This window comes from Adiantum capillus-veneris, chromosome 29 (assembly GCF_014529385.1).
Source record: "Adiantum capillus-veneris isolate H3 chromosome 29, ASM1452938v2, whole genome shotgun sequence".
Lineage (NCBI taxonomy): Eukaryota > Viridiplantae > Streptophyta > Polypodiopsida > Polypodiales > Pteridaceae > Adiantum > Adiantum capillus-veneris.
The window spans coordinates 24,787,567-24,814,095 of NC_140959.1; the positions used below are offsets into that span (position 1 = coordinate 24,787,567).

Consider the following 26,529-nt stretch of genomic DNA (forward strand, 5'->3'; position numbering starts at 1 on the left):
ATCTGCACCCAATTAAGACCCCCTTAAGACTCTCCTTTAAAGGTATATCTAAACCTGGCCCCTTTCCATGGCATCACTCCATTGTTGCCATGATCCATCCACGCTCCAGCTCCCCACCTAGCTGTCTCAAGTTCATTAATAAACATGGAAGTGTGAACTTTCTCTTTCCAAAGAAGTGCAAAACATGGGGATGCTTGACTGAGGTGAGGGAGAGAGCGAGCTAGCCAGAGAGACAAGATGAAGGTGCAGACAGGGATTGTAAGTTATGGAATAATAGGGGCTGGCATGATGGGGAGGGAGCACCTTCTCAACATCACAGCATTGGAAGGAGCCGCTGTGGTTGCTATTGCGGACCCCCACCTTCCCTCCCAAGAAGCTGCCCTTGCCGTATTGCCAAGCCTGAAGGTCTGTCCTCTAGAACTATCTGTGCGTCAACATGATTGGCTGTTTTCTGGCATTTCTTTCAAGTCTTAATTCTTCTGTGTGGGGTGTGTGCACATGCGTATGATTATGCTGCTTTCTCATTCGGGTATGCTTACTTTAAGTTTCCTCAGGTTTTTTCTGATCACAAAGCTTTGCTTGAAAGCGGTACATGCGACATGCTTGTTGTCTCCACACCAAACAATACTCATGCAGAAATAGTGCTGGACATACTACACCACGCAAAGCCCCATCATGTGCTTATTGAAAAGCCATTGTGCATCAACATCGATGACTGCCACAAGGTAATCGAATTGTTTTCTTTTCTCTTTGACTTAAATTAGAACTGCGATTTTGAATGGAATCAATGTATGCAGGTTCTTGAGGCTGCAAAAGCTCGCCCAGGAGTTTTTGTGCAAGTAGGGTTGGAATACAGATACATGCCTCCTATATCAAAGCTGATTAGTATAGTCAATTCTAGTGCATTGGGGAGGATAAAGATGGTGGCAATAAGGGAACACAGGTTTCCCTTTCTTGCAAAGATAGGAGAAAAATGTGGTATGTATGCATCTTTGGTTACATTCACATTGGGTAGAGTGCATATGTAAGGGTGTATACTCATGTATGTGCATGTATTGGGTAGAGAGAGTTGGCTCACCATAAGACTTCTGCGAATGTTCTATTCGTGTCTAGATTGCATTGCATAGTGGTCCTTAGCTAATAAAAATACGTGCAGGGTGTTAGCATATTTATAAGGCATTCCTTACCTTATTGATATGTTTAGTGGCTTAAGAAGCTACCATTCTTTTTGTTTACAAAGGTGCAAAATTGGAATCGGTTCAATTCAAACACTGGAGGTACTTTAGTGGAGAAATGTTGCCACTTCTTTGATTTGATGAACCTCATTACTGGTGCTACACCTGTACGTGTCATGGCATCTGGATCACAAGATGTGAATCACATTGATGAAAACTACAATGGCAAGGTGTGTGTTTCTGGAATACTTACATGTTCTGGATGATAGTTTGTAACGGCATTTATGTTTCTCAGGTGCCTGACATTATCGACAATGCGTATGTCATTGTAGAGTACGATGATGGTGTCCGAGGCATGCTTGACCTTTGTATGTTTGCCGAAGGTGGGAACAATGAGCAGGAAATATGTGTTGTCGGTGACATTGGCAAGGTTTGTTAATAAAAGTCTGGCTTTGTTGTACTTGCTTGCTGTGGTCCTGATGTGTCGTGGTTGTGGGCCTACGTGGAATGGGAGGTTGAGGCATTTGTGCCAGAAAGTTTTGTCCGCTTTGGAACACGTGCTGGAGGAAGGAGAGGAGTTCAGAAGTACGAAGTCCATGATGATAGAATCAAGTGAGTATTTGAACTTGTCATTTCAGCAATTGATGCTAAATAATCTGACTTTTGTCTTCCTTATCGCCATCCACACAAGAGGTTGACCGTTGATCGCATTTAATGTAGAGCGCTTAAGAATGTTCCCTTCTTATTGTCATTTCAGCAATTGATGCTAAATAATCTGACTTTTGTCTTCCTTATCGCCATCCACACAAGAGGTTGACCGTTGATCGCATTTAATGTAGAGCGCTTAAGAATGTTCCCTTCTTATTGTCAGCGCGCGCACGCACACAGAGAGAGAGAGAGAGAGAGAGAGAGAGAGAGAGAGAGAGAGAGAGAGAGAGAGAGAGAGAGAGAGAGAGAGAGAGAGTTTGTAACAGTGGTATCAAAGCATCAGGCATGTGCTTTTCTCAAAGCATACCGGTCCTACTAAAGAGCAGACAGATCACTTGGGCACAATTTTGGAAATTGTTATTGAAGAATCTCCATGTCCCAACCCCGGACTTATTAGCCATTCCCACCCTTCATACATCGCGCATCGGGCGTGCTCCCGTCTTCATCGCTCTGTCTTATAGGGCATAAAGCCATTAAGAATCCTAGATTACACATGGGTTCTCATGAAGAATCTGATGGAGATGACACCTCTCAGCGGGAAGGCAAAGAAAAGTTGAAAATCCGACGCGACAATTGATGAAAAGAATGAAGATTTGGGCCATTTTTTTTTTCCGATGGAGAAGTTTGCCAAAGCAAAATACAAGCGTCCACTCCAAGATGACATGGGTGTGAAAAGATTGATAAAGTACTCCAAAGACCCCAAATTTGCGAAGCACCTGAAGAATTACCTGATTGATGAGATTCACTGGAGATGGCGTGAGGTCATTGAGTCTGCTCTCAGGACGGGGTGAAAAGTTGAAAGGACAAACGAGTGCAGAAAAGCGGAAGCTTTACTTGCAGAAAGAGCTGGAACAGAACTGTTAACTAGAAGATGAACTAGATACTGGAAAGGACACTGAAAGGGATATTGATGTACTGACAATTTGGTTGTTTGTTACAGATAACCGGAAATAGGAGTGAGGAACTTGCTTCTGTATGGATTGGGAAGCATGGAGTTGGACATCCACTCTTTTGCAATGAGGTGAGCCATCTCCTTGCCTGTTTTGCAAGTGAAATCAAGGATGCGATGGTGAGATCGAGAGCGAGACCGCTCAGGAACGAATCGGATATCCTTTCGATTCGAGGTAAGAATGGTGAATTTGAATGAATGAATGATTACGCATGTTGAATGATTCTAGTTCGTCAAGATTCCCATATGAATGAGATGACTAGATGCTGTGGTGAGTGCATCAAGAGTTTCTGCGGGATGAGATGACTACACAGGGATCTAGGTGCATCAAGACTTTATGGACGGATGAGATGACTAGATGATTGAAACATTGTGTTCAGTATGAATTAAGTGTGTGAATGAAGAACTTTGAAATAGGAATTTTCGAAGATGAATTTGATTTATGCATGACATTAATGTTCTCTGGAAGAACTTGCTAGATATGTGCAGATAGCAGGTGAAATCGATGATAATGGATGACAAATTCGGAGCAATGACAGCTCCAGAATGAACCTGACAACGATAAGTATCATGAATTTTGAAGGAAACTAATAGAACCTGCTATTTGTGAACAGATAACAGGATTAAGAATGAGATGATGATGATTTTGGAGCAGTGAGCTCCCAAATGAACCTCATAATGAATCATGAATCAGACTGATTCAATGGAATGAATGACTGGACCACTCTGTTCGGTATGAACTTAGTGATGGATTGGGATCCCTGGAAACGATTCTCGCACACGATAGTGCTTGAGGGGACAAATTCTCGCACACGACAGTGCTTGAGTCGAAAATCTCTATAGACATGATTGCAATAAGGATTCGTTAATCGGGCATCCGTGAGGTCCGGAAGGGATCTAGATGCGATTACTAAATACATTGCCGATCGGTCATGGTCTGAGATTTGGAACGAGTTTGTATGTGATTTGTCATGTGATGTCCTGTGATGTCAAGTGTCTTGTGATGTCCTGTGATGTGACTGTCGATTTGTACAAGTGCTAGATGTATTGTGTCTAGTGCGTCGATACTAACAGGTAGTGTCTACTAAGACAATTTATGGCCTCTGTTTATTTTTGCAGGTGTAATCGAGGGCGATTACAATTCTTTGCAGAGGGGGGTATGTCATAAACTGGTGACGTGGCAGGCCCCCATACAAACACACGCTGACTGGTGACGTGGCAGCTTGGTAGGCCCTCGAAAATTACGCTGATTGGCTGATGACGTGGCAACTATACGAACGCCTGCATTTCGCGCTGACATGCTGACGTGGCAGTTGTATGGAATTCCGTGATTTGCATTGGTTGCTTTTTGCCAGTTTTTGAGGATCAGTTGCTTTTGGAACTTTTGTTTTTGAGTTTGATTGATTTTTGCGCTCTGCTTTTGGCATTCCTTGTAAGAATAAAAGAGTTCTAAGGGCCTCACTCTTCAGGGCATCTGGACGCAGAGTCTGAGAGTGGAGGACCCTACGGGAGTTGTACTTTGCTCAAAGATTAATATAAAAGAAATACCAAAAGGGGCGCCAGTCTTTGGGACCAATCTCTCTGGGCACGGAACTACGCCGGGCCGTGTCGACCAAATTGAACTCTGATTTTAAAGTTGTGAAGTATTTTAAGTGAATCTCTCTTGTTGCGACAAAATCTAGACTTGGAGTGTCCAAGTTTGTGACATCGGGCTCGTGCATGTTGGGCCAAAGTGATCCGAATCCTCTAATGCAGCCTCCACCGATGCTATGTAGTCCTCCGTAGTCGTGGGCGTCTAGATCTCCCTAGCTCGGTCGATCAATGTGCCTCTTGTGTGAGGAGAGTGTGAGCTTTACTGTGGTACTTGCTCCTCTGGCTGCCCAGTGTCCATTCTAAAGAAGTCCGTGATCCGTCTCTGAGATTGACTAGCCTCGCCTCTCATAAGGCTCTCTTTGTGTCTGCGTAGCTCGAGCAAAAATAGACCTAGACATCTTTGGTCCTCATACCCCATGACTCTAGAGAGTGGTCCAAAGCCCTCTTTGAATAGGCAGTGAAAGCGGCCTCGTATCTCATAGTAAACTGGGCAGTGGCATGTGTAGTGCAACTCTGTCTCAGGCTCCATGTGACATTGGGGACATGTCCTGGCCTCTGCTGGTACTTCGCTGTATCTACCAGTCTAGATCCGAAGCTGGTGTGAAGATGTGCGTATTTGGCCAATAGCACATCGTATCCCATGAGGTAAGTTGGTGTCCATGTATCTGGGCCTCGTCACAAAACCATCCTCAGTAAGCTGGAGAAGATGCTCTCTATAGAAAGCCATCTACGTGCTCAACTCTTGTGCCGCCTGTATCCAAGTCCTCCTAGTATTTAGCTGAGTCAGGTCTTGAGGGATGAGCCTTGTGATCTCGGACTGTGTAAGAGTCAGAGATAGTGCATCCAATGAGTAGTACCGGAAGGGGGACAATCTGTCCATGCTGAACCCATGTACCTTAAACCATGATGTTATCTCCCCATACCAGCATGTTGTGTCTCCCTGCAAAGCTAACTGTCAAGAGGACTCAAGTGCTAGGCGGGCATATCTGTCTATGGGGAGGTTCCACAAGCGGTGTAATAAGGAGACTGATCTGGTAAGCGCCTCAACCACTAGTGGGGGTGTCACAAGACGGGCACCGCGTGCCAATAGAAAAGAACAGTCTGAACAGACTTTTAGCACTTCAATAAATACAGAATTGAGAGAGAGACGACACGCGACACAGAGTGGCGGAATTCCACCCTAGAGAGTATTGGCCCCAAAATTTGGCGTCCGTTTCGGTATTTCTTTATATTGCATCAACACAGTACAAGCCGGTACTCCAGACTCTGCACCTTTGCCGGGAAGCATGCCAGATAGTGAGCCCTAACCTCATATTTAAAGGCACTAGGCCCCAAAAGCAGATTACAGTAAAAAGCCTTCAAACTCAAAAGCATCTGATCCAAAAGCAAAGCCATAAAGCTGCCAGCATAAATCCGTACAGCTTGCCACGTCATCAGCCAGCGCAAAACGTGGAATTCCGTACAGCTTGCCACGTCATCATGCCAGCGCAATTTTCGAAAATCTGCCGCAAGTCTCTTTTGTGTGTGTGTGAAAGTCCTGCTTTATTTTAATCCTTTATGTCACTTGGGGCCCCATCGAACGGGGTCCCCATAAGTTGGTAGGACTTCTTCTTCTGTTACTTGTTCTTCTTAGGGTTTAGGCCCCTCGACCGGCATCTGCAAGTTGGCTCCCTTCTTCAGGGCTTTGACACGTCAACAGTTTGTGACAGGGGGACAAGTAGCTCTGCTCGAATAATGTCATGTGGTACTGAAACCTTGGCTCTAATAAGCCGCGAGATCATAGAGACAAGAGGCTTCTCCATGTCTCCCCATCCATCAATGCGGCCCGACCTTTCGTGATGGTCCAATGAAGGCCTGTAAGGAGCAGCGGAAGTGAATGTTGAACTTTGCTCAAGATGAGTGCCCCCTGTGTGAGTCTTGAGAGGTTGAAACCTCCCCCAAATGGCCACCTCTCTCACTCTCTCTCATTGCTGCTCGTTCCGCCTACCCGTTCCTCTGTTATGTTTTGGTTGCGGAACGTTTACGGCACCGTTTTGGTGCCCATAACTGACCGGAACGCTGTTTCGATACGGTTACCCCTCGTTCCGTCCGTTACCTATTACTATGATTTTTAGGTCTCCGTTCCCGGTTCCCATTCCAACTTCCCGTTTCGAATCGCCATTCCGTGTTCGAGACGTGAACATCCGTAACAAGGAATGGCATTTCATGCCCGTTGCGGTTTCCCGTTTCCCGTTCCGTGTAACTATGGTTCTAGCTTCTTCATTTGCTGTTTCTTCTCATCCGTAGCTCCATCCTCCTATTACCCTCCCCTATTTTGCACATGGCCGTTTGTCTATGAAGGGTTTTAGTGGATGCTTCTTCTGGTGCTCCCCGATTTGGCTTCGCGTGCAATATTGTAGTGATTGGATTGACCGAATTGTGTTGATGATATGTGGAAAGCCCTTGGCTTGCACCTTTTTCACTGTCATGTTGGTGTTTGCTTATGCTTCTACCTTGGTTGGATGCTACTTTCTTTAGCCCCAAACAGCTTGCTTTCAGTGGCCCTGTGTGGTGCTATGTCGAGTCTGTTGACCAGGGTTGTTTTCCAGCCGTGGGTACTTTTTTTGTTATTTTGTTTGTTGGTCTTTGTTTTTGTTTCGTTTCGGTCACAAACTTGGACACTTCAAGTCAAGAATCTACCACAACACACGCAAGAGAACTGAACAAAACTGAGAAAGAGACGACACGGCATGGCACCACGAAGTTCCACGCCCAGAGAGATTGGCCCCAAAGACTAGCGCCCCTTTCGGTATTTCTTTATTATTAATGCTTCACATAGTACAATGTCCGAGGGTCCTCGTCTTAGCAGTGCTCCCAAGCTAATTTGCCTGAGAGCGAGGCCCTGTGAATTTATTTATAGGCCCTGGGCCTTCCCAAAAGGAGTGCATATGAAAAGCTTCAAGTCTAAAAGCATCGGGTCCCAAGTGGAAATTCCGTACAACTGTGTCAGTAGCGTAGTTCACGGAAATCCGTACGGCAGCCACATCAGCAACGCGAATTGTGGAGATCCGTCCAGCTGCCATGTCATTAGTCCTTTGCTCCATTTTTATGGTCTTTGTCTCTTTTTGGGCCCCATCGGACAATACTCCATAAGCTGGCCAAACTTATGAAATTGGGTGTCCTTTCACATGTGGCCTCTCGGATTGGTTCTGCAAGTTGTCACAACTTCTTATGCAACTTTCAGCGGGGCTCTAATCTCTTTTTGTCCGCAGTCTGTCCATTAGGTCATGCCACGTCATCACTTTGTGACATACCCCCCTCTTGAAAGAAATGTAATCGAGGGATGTAATCGCCCTCGATCGATTACGCTTGCAAAACCAACATAAGCCAACAACTAGTTTAGTAGACATTGACTCCTAAGTAGCGAACTAGACAACGCATATTCAGTACTTGCACGAAAACGACAGTCTCACTGAACATTCACATCACTATCCTCGTCGAGATCTTTGATGAGAATCATGGTCATTGTAACGTATTTAGCAATCAAATCTAGGTCTCTCTGATCATTAGCAGATGTCGAGATTGACTAAATCTTGTTACTATCATATCCACATCACCCCTCAGGTGAATCAAGACCAAAATGCTGCAATCATTTTGTCTTTCAATCATGAAACATCACACACATGAGAGCACGTATATCAAAATTATTTAAGAAATTCCCATTACAAAGTACTTCATTTCTTAAAGTCATACAATAGAATACTGTCAGCCCATTAGTACCCCTAAAATCTGTAAAGAAATCAGTGACTTTAATCCATCTGGGTAATCTGTGACAAAGGAGCGGAGTAACTTCCCTCTTGTGCAGTCCGCACCACACTAGATTCAACCTGCTGGTCATCGGTAACTCTTGGAATAGTCGAAGCTAAGCCAAAAGCCTCAAGGTAAAGTACCAAAATTTGAGGAGTATCTGTTAGGTCCTCCTCCTCCATCCATTTCGCATCCAGCGCCGGATAGTTCTGAAACTTAACTAGATACCCGCGTATCACTTTACCTTTCACTTTCCTTTCCTTATGAGCAAGTATCTAATCTGGAACGAGAATCTCGATCTCTTCCACTTCAGGTTGCTCCTTAGGCTCCCTGTTCACCGGCACCTCACCTTTGAAAGGTTTCAACAGACTCACATGAAATGCATTGTGAATCTTCCAAGTATCAAAAAGTCAAATCTTTTATCCTTCCGTTTCCGTATGCGTGCCTTCTCAAACCTTAGAAGCACCCAATCATCTTCCTTCAACTGCAAGTCACCTCGATGCTTGTCCGCTGCCTTCTTATGACTTGCTTGAGACTTTTCAAGAGCCTCGCGCCATAGTTACAAGAAATGGCGCTTTTTAGGTCGCCGTTCCCTGTTCCCAATCTAGCTTCCCGTTCCAAATCCCCATTCCGTGTTTCAGACACGAGTGTCTAAAACAGGGAATGGCATTTTATATCGGTTTCCTTTTTCCGTTCTCCGTTCCGAGTAACTATGCCTCGTGCACCTTTGCAAAAGAAGTCTCCAGATCTTGGACATACTGATGTGCTTTAAAAATCTCATCCTTGGTGCTTAAAATAGGAGGAACCTTCTTAGCACCCTCAATGATCTCAAAGGGTGCCTTCCCCGTAGATGTATGTACTGTATTGTTATAGGCAAACTCCACCAAGGGCAAAAACTTCTCCCGTTGAGCTTTCTGATTAGAGATGTAGGACTTCAATAAGTCCAAAACTACCGAATTCACAATCTTTGATTGCCCGTCTGTCTGTGGGTGGAAAGAGGACGAGAACTGTAACCCATTACCAAAATTCTCCCAGATTGCCCTCCAAAACAAACTAGTAAAACGGGGATCTGTATTTGAAATTATAGACCGAGACATGGCATGGAGTTGAAATGATCTGGCTTAACCTTCTTGAATGGAATAAAGTGAGCTTGCTTGCTAAATCTGTAAATGACTGTCTAGATGCCATCGTGCCCATTGTGAGTCTTGGGAAGATAAAAAATAAAATCCATTGCTATACTTTCCCAAGGCCGGCTAGGTATAGGTAAAGGTTGCAAAAAACCAGGTGCCTTATGCTTGTCAAACTTGACCTTTTAGCATATCAAACAACTGTGAACAAACACATCCACATCCTTTTTGAGCCTCAGCTAGTAGAAAAACCGTTCCACACCTTTTAGGGTGGTCTCTATGCCACGGTGGCCCGAAAAAGGTGGACAGCGGCACTCTGTCCAAACCTTATTTCTCAGTGCTTGTGTAACACACAACAAGTTCTTCCGCATCAAATAGCCTTCCTTGAGTGAATAGCCCACAACTGCTTCCCCATTCTGTAACCGGTCAAAGATGTGTGCAAAATCCGGATCTGTGGCGTATTGATCTACCATATTCTCGAAGCTGTGATGATGAACTACCGAAATAGCCAAAACCAATGGCTTACGAGAGAGTGCATTAGCCACCCCATTCTTTTGTCCCTTAACATGCACAATCTAAAAGTGAAATTGTGACAAGATGTTTGCCCACAGCATCTGCTTGTCCGAAAGCTGTTTCTGCGACAAGAAATATCGTAAACTGTGATGATTAGTGAACACTGTAAAATCGGCTCCGAGTAAAAAGTGTCGCCACTGAGTAAGAGCATGGATAACTGCCAATAGCTCTTTCTCGTAAATCTGTGCAACCCTTTCTAGTCTGGAAAACATTCTGCTCTCATAGGCTACAACATGCCCTTCCTGCATCAAGACCGCTCCCAAACTGCGGCCACATGCGTCAGAGTATACCTCAAATGGCTTTCGCAAGTCTGGTTAAACCAATACTGGCCAGTCGTCAACTTCTCTTTGAGAGTCTTAAAGGTTGCAATCTCAGATGGTCCCCAAGTGAAGGAAACCCCTTTCTGTGCCAAAGTATGTAGAGGAGAAGCAATCTCCGCAAATTTTCGAATGAACCGCCGATAGTAAGAACGCAAGCCCCAAAAATTGTGAACCTCATGCACATTCTTCAAGTTTGACCAATCTCTGAAGGTCTCAATCTTGGCCGGATCCATTTTGACACCCTCCGTAGAGACGATGTGTCCGAGAAAGTGAATCTTTGGTAAGAAAAACTCACATGTTGCCTTAGTGCCTGAAATACCTGTAAGAGGTGCTGTCGATGCTCTACCTCATTCCTGGAGAATATGATGATGATGTCGAAAAAGGTGCCACAAATGACCTATACTCTCTAAAAAGTGATCTCGAGCCGTGCCGCCAATTCTGGTGAAATGAAGTTGGCCTTGGCTCCTCCATCGAAGAAGATCAGGGCTTCTTGGTCTTTCACTTTGCCCCAAGCTCGACAAAGTTCTGTACTCTCGTCCATCGTGCTGGGATCGGTACCCACGCAATCTGGAACCAGTCCTGTTTTCATCTTGCCTTTTCTTCCACGTTCCTCAGTTGCTCTCGAACTCTCAGGCTTTTCGTCGTCCTTGTCGTTTTGCTCTTTTTGTGCCTTTTTAGGGCACTTCGCGGAGATATGCCCAGTTTCCCCGCATCCAAAGCACTTCCCCTCCTTGATGTAGCGAGCTCTCTCCTAAGGAGTGAGTTTGGGTCGCGCATCTTTCTTTTCTGGGTTGCTCTTTCTCTTTCTACTTTCATTTGTCGAAGTCTGTTCAGCTCTTTGCGTCATGATCTCATCGGTGGGGTAGGTCAGACTACCTGAGTGAATGGCAAAACCCCGTTTCGCATGACTCAACTCCTGAATGGAAGTTGACTTTTGTTCCAAGCAGTGATCTCGGATCTTTGTAGGAAGACCCAAGGTAAACCGCTCAATCTGTTCCTTGAACGAGATCTTGTTAAATGAAGAGGTGGGTAGAAAAGAGCTCCAGAATCTCTCGCAATAAGCATCCACTGTATCCTTCTTGGTCATCCGAAGATGGTTACAAGCAGTTCGTATGTCGCGTTCATACTCTCCTGTCAGCCAAGAAGAAATAAAAAGCCTCTTGAATTTCAGCCAATTAACTGGCGCTGTCTTGTTTAATAGAAGCGTGGACCACCAAGTTCGAGCATTCCCCTTAGAGTAAGAGGCATCTCTCCGAATCTTAGAGTGCTCTGAGTAACGCCCTCCCGCGAAAGCGTTGTCAAACTGCTGTACAAAAGACAAAGCCTTCGAAGCATCTCTATAACCAGAAAACGTGTCAAAGTTAATTGACTGTCCACCTTCCTTAAACTCTCGAGCTTTCTTGCTTTCGTCTTCCAGAAAGTCATACTGGTTGGCTTTAAAAAAATTCTTCTTCTTTGCGTAAAAGCTGCTGTCATCAGAGTCCAAACTAGATGAGTCCCCTGTAGAACTATCAACCACGGAGCGAGATTTAGACTTCTTTGCCTTTTTCTTGCCCTTTTCGAAGCGTTGCTTTTTGCTTCGCTTTTCGCCTTTTCTGTCTTCTTCGCTCGAGTTCGATGAGCTAGAAGAACTGTCAGAAGAAGAAGAAGAAGAAGAAGAAGAAGAAGAAGAAGAAGAACTAGGTACTCCTTCAAATCGAACACGTTTCTTTTGCTTTCTTGCCTTGTCAAAAGTAGACCGACGATCCAAATAACCCGGGAAGTCAGCGCCTTTCTTTTGCTTTTTGTGGTGCTTTTTAGCTTTGTTCTGCACGTCAAAAAGTTGAGCAATTCGTGCATCAATCACCTCTGCTAATTCTTGCTCTGTATACTTCCTGGGAGTAGGTTTCTTGAGAGAGGGTTTGCGGGGTGGTTTTGTGGTCTTCCGCCACTGCGTGTGCACCTCATCGAAAGAAGTCTGGCTCATATATTTTGCAAGTTTCGGGTCCTTCGCAAAATTAAGCATCATCTTTGTTGCATGGCCGATCAATTGTCGACGCTCCACTGGAGTAGATCGAGGCGGGCCGTACTTCTCGTGTGAATCTTCGCTGTGATCCCTTCCCGCATCTCCGAATGCAGAGGGAGTCTACTAATCTTTGCCTGAAGCCATGGGTGTCGGGTAAAAAGGATCGGATTTCCCGTAAGAGAGCAATCGACCGCGCTCTGATACCACTGTAAGAGACTTGGACACTCCAACTCGAGAATCTACCGCGACACCACAAATAATCACTTCAAAACAGTTCACTGTTCACAATTGATTCGACACTGGCCCGGCGGAGTTCCGTGCCTAGAGATATTGGCCCCAAAGACTGGCGCCCCTTTTGGTATTTCTTTTTATATTAATCTGTGTTCAAAGTACAAGAGTGCAGGCAGGCGCTCACACTCAGACTCTGCGTCCAGATGCCCAGAGTTATGAGGCCTACCTGCTTATTTAAAGATTACATGGGATGCTAAAAGCAGAGCCCCAAAAGCTTTCTAAAATACAACAACTTTTTATTTTCCCTCTCATAGGGCTTAGTGGAAAATAAAGCAACTTGCTCTCTCTCTCTCTCTCTCTCTCTCTCTCTCTCTCTCTCAACTGCTTGCGTAGAACAAAGCAAAGATTCTCCCACGCAAAGCTGCCCAAAAGGCAGTGGCGTAAATCGCGGAATCCGTATAGCCTGCCACGTGTCATATTTTTCGCAATTTGCAGGGCTGTCGTACAGCCAGCAATGTTAGCATTTCAGCGTGTCTGCATTTTCTCGGGCTTGTCCATGCAAGTGTGTGTATACTGGGCAGCCACGTCACCAGTTTGTGACACGTGCCCCAAATACCCCTGACAATGCAACCGAGGTTTGCCTATGACATGTGTAAAGACAACATCCCGTCCGGGTGTCGCTAGAACTGCCTCAACCGGTGGTCCCATTTCCTCTGGCGTAATTCCAAGTCAAGCCGCCAATTCAGTCAAAATGAAGTTGGCCTTGGCTCCTCCCTCGAAGAAGATAAGGGCTTCTTGATCTCGTATTTGTCCCATGCTTTGCAGAGCTCGGTACTTTCATCCATTTGCTCAGGGTTGGTCCCCACAAAGTTTGCTATCAATCCAACTTTGGTCTTTCCCTTCTTTGCTCGCTCCTCTACTGCTCTTGAGCTCTCAGGCTTGTCCTGTGGCTATTGTTTTGGTGCCTTGTTAGGGCACCTGACTAAAACATGCCCATGCTCTCCACAACTGTAACATTTACCCTCCTTGAAGTATCCGGCCCGTTGCTCTGCCGACAGTCGAGGGCCTAAGCGTCTCTTCTTTTGTTGTTTTCCCTTATGTTTGTTACTGTTGTTCGTATCTAGTCCGGTTCAAGACGTCTCTAATCTATCTGTGGGGTACGTAAGAGTGCCCCCATGCATTGCAAAGCCTTGCTTTCCATGTCCCATCAATTGTTGCATGGACTCGGACTTCTGCAACAAACAATAATCTCGTATCTCTTTGGGTAGACCACAACAAAATTGCTCTATCTGCTGCTTGAACGTAATTTTCTTGAAAGAAGAGGTCGGTAAGAAAGTGTCCCAAAATCTATGATAGTAAGTATCCAAGGTATTGTCCTTGGTCATCCTGAGATGATTCCAAGTGGTGATCACATCACGTTCGTATTCTTGAGTGAGCCATGAGGAAGTAAACACTCTTTTGAACTGAAGCCACTTTGTTGGTGCCTCCCTCTGTAGAAGCAGAGTAGACCACCAAGTCTGTGCGTTCCGTTTGAGGTATGATGCTGTTACAGACTTGGGCACCCCAAGTCGGAATTTGAGCATGACACACGAGAGAATCACTTAAAATATTTCACAATTTTATCACACTTTTAAAACAAAGTCGACATGGCCCGGCCTAGTTCCGCGCCCAAAGGTATTGGCCCCAAAATTTAGCGCCCCTTTTGGTATTTATTTTTATATTAATGCTTGAGTAAAGTTACAATTCCCGTGGGCTCTCTCTCCTCAGATGCTCATCAGTACACTGAGGGAAAGAGTGGCTTTGGGTTCTTATTTAAAGGCCCTTGGCCATTGAAAAGCAGTTACATGAAAAGCTTCAAACTCAAAAGCGGCCCAAAAAGCAGACAACGTGAATCCCGGAAATCCGTACAGCCTGCCATGTGGCACAGCGCAAAACGTAGAAAGCCGTATTGTTCTCACGTCAGCATGTTAGCGCAATTTGCGGGCGTCCGTACGGTTGTCCATGTCAGCATGTCCGCCACATCATCCGTCTGTGACAGATGTCACCCTCCGGACTTTGGAGTGCTCAGAATAGCGTCCTTCGGAGTATGCAATATCAAACTGTTGAATTAAAGCGAGGGCTTTCTGGGTATCCTTTAAGCTAGAAAAAGTGTCAAACTTTATTGATTGCCTGCCCTCCTTAAAATCTTTTGGTTTCTTCTTCCTATCCTTGAGAAAATCAGATTGGTTGGCTTTGTAAAATTGCTTCCTCTTCGCAAACATCGGCTCATCAGACTCTTAACTCTCCGAGGAAGAGGAATCCTTGTCTGAACCGTCAAAGTGTTTTCTGGATCTTCTATGGGATCGACTCTTCTTTGTTGTCTTCTTGCCTCTGCTGTGTCTTTGAATCTTTCTCCTCTTCCGGCTCTGTCTTCCCTCGTCACTGGACTTGGAGGTCGAAGAACTGTCAGAGTTTGTGAGAAGAAGATGAGGACGAACTGAAATCATCCTCAAATCTGACTCGTTTCTTAGCCTTCTTGGCGTTTTCAAAAGTAGATTTCCGACCCAAGTAGCTTGGATGGTCTCTTGCTCGACTCTGCTTTCCGGGCCACTTCTTGGTCATCATGAGTCTGCTGACTCATCGTTCTATTGCTTCTTTAAACTCATCCTTTGAATACACTCTCTGTGAAACCGGCCCGTGGGGCGGTAGGCTTTTGCTTTCACCCGAAATTCTTTACTTTTGACACACACAGAGAGAACGTGCAAAGGAAACCTGCAACGGGAATTAACACTTAAGCACATACACGGCTCGGAAGCTAGAATGCTTCAAGCAGACGCCGACAACCCGTAGGCCCCAAAATTGGCGCCCCTTTCAGTATTTCTTTATACTTTTGAGAGGGTAAATTACAAAGAAGAGTCATGGGAATCCTTTAACTGTATCCCGCTAGATACTGCCTATTTTGGCCAAATTTCGGCAGCATAACAGCCCCAAAACTTTCGTGAAACCAATTCCCCTGCTGGAACTCACTTCCACTGGCATAAACCATCTGATTCCTACCCAAAAACAGTAAATACTGCTCGCTGTATTTTACTGGTTTTTGCCCTGTTTTCAGCCCTAAACAGTCCCCGAACTGTCCTCTGCCAGTGGGGCACCGTTCCCAATGGTTCTGGCGTCCGTATGGCTGAAAAACAGTCAAATTACAGCGCATACACATCGCTGAAAACGCACCTATACGGTGAGGTTATGACCCTCACCGGTGCCTGCTTTGGAGTAGCAATTAGCTACCCCTGTTCCTGCTCAAGGAGGCTCTTGCCTGAGCCCAAAAGCATGAAACCACACAGCTGTACATCAGTCAAATGGAGAGCCCTCTTGTGGGGCATCACATAACTGCACGTAGGGGAGGGAGAGAGCAGTGTGTAGTGTGCAGGGCATCACTCCTAGCACCACACTATACATAGAGTGGAAAGGAAGCACTCCATAGCTCTTAACCTGTGACAAACTGCAAAAAGAAGCCTCTCCCAGCTTATAATTCAGCGTCCATTTTTCTGCATGAGGCAAGTACACAGGAAAGTGCCACTTGGCACATTTACAAGCATTTGCCCGTTTCGGGGTTGCCGCCTGAAAATCTCCCGATTGGTTGCCCAATTGACTTCGCGGGGCAGTTGTAAAATGTTCCCTTGTCATTCCGAAGGTAATGACGCAAACACGTTTCACGACCCAAAATAGCAGTTCCCTAATTTTTAGGAGATGCTTCCGTTGGGCTCCCACTGGTCATCTGACCATCTATCCTCATTGGGACCGCATCCAAAAGTGCAATGTGGCCCAACTGTCGGATACTTTCTGTTGGTGATCCCACCTTGACTTTGTGCCTTTATTGAATTCACTTCCTAGTACCACCAACTCGCTAAGTGCGACGGGGGGACCTACATGACTTTGGACTAAGCCTAGACATCCTCTTACTATACGAATTCCAGTGCCGAACAGCTTCCCGTCTGCGAGTGAAACTACCGTTCACATTGGCCATACAATGTCCGACCATTTGCAACTTCAAAAAGAGGGTCTCAAAAATAAAACAAAAATCATTGGAAAGAAACCAACAACTAAGGTTAGCAGTTGCCACGTCCTCGTGAAATAGTTAACAGTTGCCACGTCCTCGTGACGTACCCTTTCTTGAAATCGCAAACGTCCTCGATTGCATACCATAAATACACGCCACTGATCATCTTGTGCTGTTAGCGTTCTTTTATCATCGCATGTATCCGCAAGAAAGATCGTAACACATAGATACAAATGACTTAATGAGACCTCCATACTTTTGTCATTTCTATCTATTACATTGAATTCATATGAACATTTGATGTGCTACCTCTATCATTACCCCTCCTTTGCACACATTGGGTTGGGACATAAGTAGGTTGTAACCCAAAGGCTTCAAGGTAAAGCTGCAATATATTTGGTGACTCTGATAGTTCATGCTCTTCCATCCACTTTGTATCCATAGGCGGATAGTTCTTGAACTTCACCAATAGCGTCTTGCAACCTGTCCTTTAATTTTTCTGTCCTTATGTGCCAAAACTTGCTCAGGTACCAGGATCTCATCGAGTTCCTCAACTTCTGGCTGATCCTCATCTTGCATATCTTCTGGCACATCACCAACGAAGGGTCTTAGAAGACTCACATGAAACGCATTATAAATCTTCCACGCATCAAGCAATTTCAGCTTGTAAGCCACATCACTAATCTTGTCAAGCACTTGAAAAGGCCCATAGTAACGCATGCTGAGCTTAGGAAACAGCCGTTCCTTGCCCTTCATCTTCTTTAACCTTGCCTTCTCGAACCTTAACAGAACCTAATCACCTGGTGATAACAGCAATTCACGACGGTGACGATCAGCAGCCTTTTTCTGTTTTGCCTGAGTCTTCCCCAAGGCAACTTTAATTTTCTTATACATTTCATCCATGTTCTCAACATATCGATCTGCCTCAAAGATCTTGTCCTTTGTATGCAAAATGGGAGGAACCTTTTTGCCGCCTTCAACAATCTCAAAAGGTGCCTTGCCAGTCGACGAATGCACCTTATTATTGTACGCATACTCAAGCATAGGCAAATACTGTTCCCACTTGCCCTTATCATCTGACACATAGCATTTGAGTAGATCTAAGACAGAAGAATTAGCCTCTTCTGACTGTCGATCAGTTTGTGGATGAAACGAAGACGAGAACTTGAGCATAGTGCCCATGTTCTCAAACAATCCTCTCCATAACAAACTGGTCATGCGAGGATCACAATCACTGACAAGCGATTGTGGCATACCATGGTACTTAAACACATTGTACATGAACAAGCGTGCCATTTGATCAGATTTTATCTTCTTCTTGATAGGGATAAAATGGGCCTGCTTGCTGAACCTGCAGATAATGGTCCATATACCATCATTCCCTGTTGGCGTTCTTGGAAGATGAAAGATAAAGTCCATAGCAATGCTTTCCCATGGCTTATTGGGAATCGGCAGTGGTTGTAACAACCCTGGTGTCTTTTGCCTGTCAAACTTGACCTTTTGGCAAATTATGCATGCTCGCACAAAGGCATCCACATCTCTCCTCAAGGTAGGCCAATAGAAGAATGTCTCTACCGCTTTAATTGTCGCATCAATACCACGATGCCCTGCATAAAACACGCAATAAACCAAGGTTCACTCACCCACACACCAAAGCAAGGAAAAAACATGTAGCAAACAAGAGAAACTGTCACAAAATGATGACGTGGCATGACCCAATCAACACGGACAGAAAGAGGTCAGAGCCCCGCTGAAAGTTGCAGAAGAAGTTGTGACAACTTGCGGAACCAATTCGAGAGGCCACATGTGAAAGGACACCTAATTTCATAAGTTTTGCCAACTTATGGGGTATTGTCCAATGGGGCCCAAAAAGGGACAAAGACCATTAAAACTGGCACAAAGGATGGATGACGACGCACCTGGACAGATCTCCGCAATTCGCACTGCTGATGTGGCTGTTGTACGGATTTCCACGAACTGCGTTGCTAACGCGGCACTTGTACGGAATTTCCGCTTGGGACCCACATGCTTTTCGACTTGAAGCGTTTCATGTACACTACGTTTCGGAAGGCCTAGGGCCTATAAATAAAGTGATAGGGCCTTAATCTCAGGCAGATTAGCTTGGGAGCACTGTTGAGACGAGGACCCTCGGACGTTGTACTTTGTGAAGCATTAATAATAAAGAAATACCGAAAGGGGCACCACTCTTTGGGGCCCATTTCTCTGGGCGTGGAACTTCGCCGTGCTGTGTCATCTCTCTCTCAGTTTTGTTCAGTTCTCTCGCGTGTGTTGTAGTAGATTCTTGACTTGGAGTGTCTAAGTTTGTAATAGTGGTATCAGAGCTCAATCGATTCTTCTTCTACGAAGGATCCGATCCCTTTACTCTCAACACTCATGGATTCAATCAACGAATCCCGCCAGGAGGGAACTATGACGCCCGACCAACCCGGCCTGGGTGAGAACAACGAAGACTCAAACAGACATCGTCCATCTTCTCAAGATTCAAAGCACTACGGGCCATCTCCTCCTACTGAGTAGGATGGAGATGCAGTGGCAGCAGCAGGTTGACGCTTGTGCCCAACAGATGCTTTGGTACTCCAAGGATCCACGCTATGCGAAATTTTTGGCCAAATACCCGCTTGACGAGATGCATTCCACATGGCGTTCCGTCATCTAATCACCTCTCAAGTCGGCAATGAAGAAGTCAACTACACCTAGTTCTCCTGCCCAGAGTGTCACGAGGACGCGGCAACTATTAACTATGTCACGAGGACGTGGCAACTGCTAACCTTAGTTGTTGGTTTCTTTCCAATGATTTTTGTTTTATTTTTGAGACCCTCTTTTTGAAGTTGCAAATGGTCGGACATTGTATGGCCAATGTGAACGGTAGTTTCACTCGCAGACGGGAAGCTGTTCGGCACTGGAATTCGTATAGTAAGAGGATGTCTAGGCTTAGTCCAAAGTCATGTAGGTCCCCCCGTCGCACTTAGCAAGTTGGTGGATACTAGGAAGTGAACTCAATAAAGGCACAAAGTCAAGGTGGGATCACCAACAGAAAGTATCCGACAGTTGGGCCACATTGCACTTTTGGATGCGGTCCAATGAGGATAGATGGTCAGATGACCAGTGGGAGCCCAACGGAAGCATCTCCTAAAAATTAGGGAACTGCTATTTTGGGTCGTGAAACGTGTTTGTGTCATTACCTTCGGAATGACAAGGGGAACATTTTACAATTGCCCCACGAAGTCAATTGGGCAACCAGTCAGGCGGCAACCCCGAAACGGGCAAATGCTTGTAAATGTGCCAAGTGGCACTTTCCTGTGTACTTGCCTCATGCAAAAAAATGGGCGCTGAATTATAAGCTGGGAGAGGCTTCTTTTTGCAGTTTGTCACAGGTTAAGAGCTATGGAGTGCTTCCTTTCCACTCTATGTATAGTGTGGTGCTAGGAGTGATGCCCTGCACACTACACACTGCTCTCTCCCTCCCCTACGTGCAGTTATGTGATGCCCCACAAGAGGGCTCTTCATTTGATTGATGTACAACTGTGTGGCTTCATGATTTTGTGCTGAGGCAAGAGCCTCCTTGAGCAGGAACAGCGGTAGCTAATTGCTACTCCAAAGCAGGCACCGGAGAGGGTCATAACCTCACCGTACAGGTGCGTTTTCAGCGGTGTGTATGTGCTGTAATTTGACTGTTTTTCAGCCAGACGTACGTCAGAACCATTGGGAACAGTGCCCCACTGGCAGAGGACGGTTCGGGGACTGTTTAGGGCTGAAAACAGGGCAAAAACCAGTAAATACAGCGAGCTGTATTTACTGTTTTTAGGCAGGGATCAGAGGGTTTATGCCAGTGGAAGTGAGTTCCAACAGGGGAATTGGTTTCGCGCAAGTTTTGGGGTTGTTATGTTGCCGAAATTTGGCCAAAACAGGCGGTATCTAGCGGGATACAGTTAAAGGATTCCCAGGACTCTTCTTTGTAATTTACCCTCTCAAAGGATAAAGAAATACCGAAAGGGGCGCCAATTTTGAGGCCTACAGGTTGTCGACGTCTGCTCGGAGCATTCTAGCTTCCGAGCCGTGTGTGTGTGCTTAAAGAGTTAATTTCCGTTGCAGGTTTCCTTTGCACGTTCTCCTTGTGTGTGAGTAAAGGATGTCGGGTGAAGGACAAAGCCTACTGCCCCACGGGCCGGTTTCATGGTTCCGTTGCCAGGACATCAATCACTATTTCCTCAAGAAGTGAGCCTTGGTTATTTTGGGTAAAGACACAGAGTACAGGAACGCGAAATTACACTATTACCGACAAAGGGAAGGGCATTATGGAAGAGGGTTCCTCTTCGAAGGAGAGGCAAGAAACTCCTATGGTCTTTGAGATTGGCGAGAGCTCACGGCCGCGTCAGATTGTATCTCCTGTTGATGTGAATGTCCCTCCAGTAGTACAGGGCTTTATGACTGGGCAACTTGAGGATGATGCGTTCTGGACTCAGTTAGTTGCCGCGGTGAATGTGTTTTCGCAGCTGGTGCAAAACCCAAGGTTTATGGAGTTCTTGCAAGCGCCACTAGTGCAACAGCAAAATAGGCAACCTACACCGCGTACGGAGCTTGTTGAGGCTCAAGCCCAAGTACTTCATGCGACTCAGCAGGATAGGGAACACTCGCATGTTGCGGAGTCGGGGTCTCCAAAACAGGTTCCTCCCGTGCTTGAACAGGTGGCTAGAAAGCCTATTCCACAGGTTATGCTAGTTCAGCCCGCCACCTTTCAGAGCCCGCATGCTGTCTTGAATGGACAGGGAACTGGTTACCAGGCAATGCATCCAGTTTTTCCACCACCCACGGTACATCCTAGGTATTTCGGGGGTGGATCTGTGTTCCAAAGTATGGTTGGTTATGTGCCTGGAAGTCGGTTGTACATACTAGTAACAGTGTTTGGGGGTATGCACGGCATGATGCAAAACCCAATGTAAGGTAGTATCGGCATGCAGTAAGGTTTTCGGTGCAACCAGGGCCAGTTTGGGGTGCCACAGGGTCATTTTGGCATGACTGGTTTTTCTGGACAGCAGCTAGATATCGCATCTCTTACGCAAAATGTTAATGGCCAAGATGTGCCGATCATGCCTACTACAGTGCCCATGTTGCAGACCATTCCTTATGACAACTTGGGGGCACTGGAAAAGCCGAAAGCTTACAAAGAAGGTGATGCAGCTGTAAAGGTTAGCACTTTCAGCGGCTTCGAGGATAAAGCAAAGGCTCTCACTTTTCTCCAGCAGTTTGATATAGCCTATGCATGACGGAATTTTACAGAGGCCTCTGAGGTCAGGAAAGCTGCCACTTTCTTAAAGGACAATGCGCTTACATGGTGGACGACATTGTTAATGCAAGGACAGGCACCCGCCACTTGGGTTTACTTCAAGCAGATGTTTGCATCTGCTTGATTGTCAAATGAATATGAAGCCGACGTCATGACAGATTGGCACCAGCTTACTTCGGCTACATGCAAGAGCTTGTTGGAGTACAATCGGAGGTTTTGTAAAGCGTTACTCTCAGTGACCTCCTACAGATTTGTGCCATTGACAGAGCAGATAGAGAAGCACTATTGTGGGCTGCCTAAAGGGCTTCGCGATTACTGTACCAAGAACAGAGTGGCTACCCTTACTCAGCTTATGAAAGTTGCTAACACTGGTCTTGCCTTGTTGAAAGGAGAGGACACTGGGTTTCCGAGCAACGAGAAAGGAGGGCAGCAAAAGAAAAATTCAGCGAAGAAGCCCTTTGTGAAAAGGGCTCCTGAAGCATCACAGGGGTCAGAAAAGGCCACCAAAGACAAGGATTCAGCCGGGACTTCTGGAGCACGGGCAAAGAAACAGAAAAGGAAGCCTTTTGTGCGCAGGTCGCTCGAGGAAAAGAAAGTCCTAATGGCTGAAAATAAATGGTTTATATGTGAGCAGCCTAGTCACTTTGCTACCAATTGTCCACAAAGGAAAAGACCAGCTGACTCAGATGATAAAGAGGACCAGAAAGGCAAGAAGCCTAAACCCACGGTAGGTTTGGTGCCAGATATGGTGGGTGATAGGCCCAGTACAGATGCCAGTGAGTTATGTACAGCATGGGGTAAAGTTAGGGATCAAACGACAATCATCTTCTTTGATCCAGGTGCCAAAGCAAACTTCATCTCACCTAAGTTAGCTATGAAGCTGGCCATCAGAGCTGAAGAGATGGGGTACACAGCATAGGCAGGGTTGGCATGTCCTGGCTACTCAGAGTGTGTTACTCCCATTATTGGAAAGCTACGTCTGCATATTCAGTCATATGTAGATACAGAAGAATTTTATATCATGCCATTGGAAGGGTGCGATGCGTTACTTGGAATTATGTGGATGTTCAGAGTACATGGTGTGCTGGATGCCTTCGGCAAAACGGTCACCCTTCAGCATAGGGGCAAAACTCATGTTTTGGATGTAAAGCTCAAAGGGGAGTCTGTCCCTATTGTATCTGCTTCTGCTATCACTTCTGTAATAAAGAATCATCTTTTTGTGTACTTGATTTTTGCACGTGATGTCTCAGATAATTGCCAGTCAAATTTATCTGTGTTAGATAAAGAAAGGTCAGCATTTTTGCAAAAGTTTAGTGACTGTTTTTCTGATTCGTTACCGTCGCAATTGCCGCCAAAGAGACCTGAGGACCATCGGATAGATTTGGTGCCAGGGTATAGCCCACCAAATAGACCCTCCCAACAGGGTTAGCGCGGCGTAGCAGAAAGAGATTATCGGCCAGGTTGAGGAGTTATTAGAGAAGGGGCTGATTCAACCTAGTTCTTCACCCTTTTGCTCCCTAGTGCTCCTAGTGCAAAAAAAGGATGGCTCATGGCGCATGTGTATTGATTACCATGTGTTGAACAAGAATACCATCAAGAATAGGTTTCCTATTCCTAGGATTGATGATATTCTCGATCGTTTAGAGGGTGCTGCAATTTTCAGCAGGATAGACCTTAAGAGTGGGTACCATCAGATTCGTATAAGGCCAGAGGATGTGCACAAGACTGTGTTCAGAACGACATTTGGTCTTTATGAGTTTCTAGTGATGCCGTTTGGACTAACAAATGCTCCAGCCACATTCAACAGAATGATGGACCAGATTTTCCGCTCGCATCAACAGTTTGTTGAGACGTTCTTCGATGACATGATAGTCTATTCGAAGAATGAAGAGGAGCATAGGCGTCACTTGACCATTGTGTTCAAAGAGTTGCGCAGTCACAGGCTACTTGTCAATCCTAAGAAAAGTGAATTCTTCCTCGAAGAGATTCACTTTCTTGGCCTCATAGTCTCAAAGCATGGTGTCAGAATGGATCAAGCAAAGGTTGAAGCTATCAAAACATGGCCAGACTTGAAGTCTGTGCACAATGTTAGAAGCTTCTTGGGATTGTGTTCCTACTATAGAAGGTTTATCAGGAATTTTGCAAGATAGCATCACCTCTTCATGCTTTGCAAAAGAAAGAGGTCACTTTCAGATGGACCCAAAAAGAGATTTCAACTTTTAGTCTCCTAAAGGAAAAGTTGACTTCAGATCCAGTAATTGTTTTGCCAGATCTCAGGAAGTCATTTGTGGTCCAGTGTGACGTGTGTGGCAGTAGCATCGGAGCAGTGCTAATGCAAGACGGACGGGTAGTAGCTTATGAAAGCCAAATTTTGCAAGGGTCAGAGAAGACTATGCAAGTCTATGAGAAAGAGCTCTTGGCTGTGATTCATGCGCTTTCTAGCTGGAAGCACTACCTCTTAGGTGCTGATTTTGTTGTCCAAACAGATCATCAGACCTTGCGATACTTCTTGACACAGTCAAAGTTATCCGAAAAGCATATGCGATAGGCAAACGTTCTTTCTATGTTCCACTTCTTGATTATGCATGTAGAAGGCAAGAAGAATGTTGTGGCTAATGCGTTATCAACGAAACCACAAATTTCAACTGTGTCAATTCCTTATCATCATGAGTTAAATGACATGAAGGAACAGTATGCTACTGATGAAGATTTTGCAAGGATCTTTGAACAGTTGCAAGAGGGGCAACATCATGAGCACTACCTCCTCAGAGATGGTTTTATGATGATGCATGGCAGACTTTGTGTCACTAGGCCATTGCGACATAAGGTCATGGACGAGTCATGTCCCACCGGATCCCTCCCCAACTCTGGATCATAGGAGCCACCTTCAGCTAGTGGACTGTGTTCTACGATGGTTGAGATCTCCTTGGTTGCTCTGGTTCAGTGCCCTTGTTGGTTCTCCCATATGCTTTCCTTCAGGCAATTTTTATCTGTACTTGCCCCCAGAATCAGCACCATTTGGGCGTCTGGAGGGATTTCTCAAGTAATAGAAATCAGCTCCTTTTGTGTGTGCGCGCGCGAGAGAAAGAAAGAGAGAGAGAGAGAGAGGAGGAGAAGTATTGTTGGAGGAACACTGCAAAGATGCCTCATAGATCCATCTGACGAGTCTAACTCTCTTACTCAATGTTTGTGTGTGTGTGGGTGAGAGAGAGAGAGAGAGAGAGAGAGAGAGAGAGAGAGATGTTATGGCTTTTTTTTTGGTGCTCAGATATGAAGGATTGCATCATGGATCAAGCTTCTTGGAGCATTTGGAGTTCTTAGCTGCAGTTACAAGTCCAGGAGAGCGGCCTCCCATTGCAAGCTTGTATGAGGGCATGCTCTCTGTTGCAATAGGAATGGCGGCACAAAAGTCAATCGAAACAGGAAAACCTGTGAGCTTGGGAGACATTCCAGAGAAAAAAGCATGCCAGTAAAACATTTTGAGAGGTACTTCGGCAAGGAGTATCAACTGAGCATAAAGAGTTCAGTGATCCTCCAAAATGGAGAGTTTGCATTGGGAGGGATTGTGAGAAAGGTGTTTTGACAGGAAAGTCTCTATGACTGTGTCTGCATTCCGTTGTTTTGGGCTCGAGGAAAGCTCTCAAAAGGGCTTCTCTCTTTGACATACCTCTATCTATTCTTTCCATCCGTCTGTATTGTATTGTGCCTACCACATCAATGAAGGTAGCATTTGCTAGTGTAATGATCGTAAACCCATAGGCCTGCTAGATGCTATCAAATATGGAGGGTCTTCTTGGAAAGGAGAACCCTCTATAAGAAGGGCCATTGTGATTTCTCATATACATAAACTAGGTAGGGCACAAGCATTGGAGGTCTTGTGTCGAACGCCGAGTGAGTTTTTGGAAGCAAACATAGTAGCCATCCAAATTTATTTTTTTACAGAACATACAACCATGCCCAAATCTATGGGAATGTAATAGCATTCAAGTGACTGATTTCAACACAAGACAAATTTAGTACAATTCCTAAAAATCTTTCAAATGTTCATATTTTTTTCCAATTATAATATAGCAGATCCAATAAATCTATAAGGTGGCCACCATTTTAGCGAATACCAACCCTTTTGCAGTGTTGAGAGGCCTCTCTCTCTCTCTCTCTCTCTCACACACACACACACACACACACACACACACACACACACACACACACACAGAGTAAAAGGCCAACTTGCTAATGGGGATTGAGTTCAAGACTTCTCCGATAGATCTTTGAGGTCTCTTGGGATTGTTCCTATGACAATATAAGTCTCTCTCTCTCTCTCTCTCTCTCTCTCTGGAGGTTAACACCATCCAGGTTTTCCTGAGTACTCTTTAAATTTTGTTTCAAGACTTGCAACATGGTGTTAAGGTTTTCTGGGTTGTGTGCAATGGATGTTTGGGGTGGCCCTCCATGCACATCTCCAACCATCTCCCTTGTTACGAATAGCACTCTCTTCCTAGTGGGCGTGCAGCTTCCCAACCGTCCTCTCAAAAACCACCAGTTCATTATAGCCATCGTCTTGCGGAGGTTTTGAGAGAGATCACAGTAGTAGCTTACCCTTAGGTGGTACCCTCAACAATGTTCCCATTCCGTCAAATTTGCATGACAAAATTCTCAATCACAATAGTCGAGGTGGTAGACTCAACTTATAGCTATTGGTATCTTGAAGAACTTGGGATCAT

The 26,529-nt window shown here is 45.4% G+C and overlaps 1 protein-coding gene across 1 annotated transcript; it reads left to right on the top strand.

The window, feature by feature from the left end:
• Positions 1-25,855, top strand: LOC147418917 (uncharacterized). The gene is made up of 7 exons (XM_086506274.1): positions 1-405; positions 555-725; positions 798-954; positions 1,233-1,405; positions 1,471-1,605; positions 1,690-1,787; positions 25,077-25,855. Exons 1-7 carry the CDS (start codon positions 238-240, stop codon positions 25,279-25,281), a joined length of 1,107 nt encoding a protein of 368 aa, XP_086362400.1. The 5' UTR covers positions 1-237; the 3' UTR covers positions 25,282-25,855.
• Positions 25,856-26,529: the final 674 nt, after the last annotated feature.

What these genes read in the sequence shown, in the direction of transcription:
- LOC147418917 (XM_086506274.1), top strand. Translation starts at nt 238, where the DNA reads ATGAAGGTGCAGACAGGGATTGTAAGTTATGGAATAATAGGGGCTGGC. An exon ending in ACATCGATGACTGCCACAAG is followed by an intron (nt 726 to 797) that starts GTAATCGAATTG and finishes CAATGTATGCAG; the next exon opens with GTTCTTGAGGCTGCAAAAGC. An exon ending in TTGTCGGTGACATTGGCAAG is followed by an intron (nt 1,606 to 1,689) that starts GTTTGTTAATAA and finishes GTGGAATGGGAG; the next exon opens with GTTGAGGCATTTGTGCCAGA.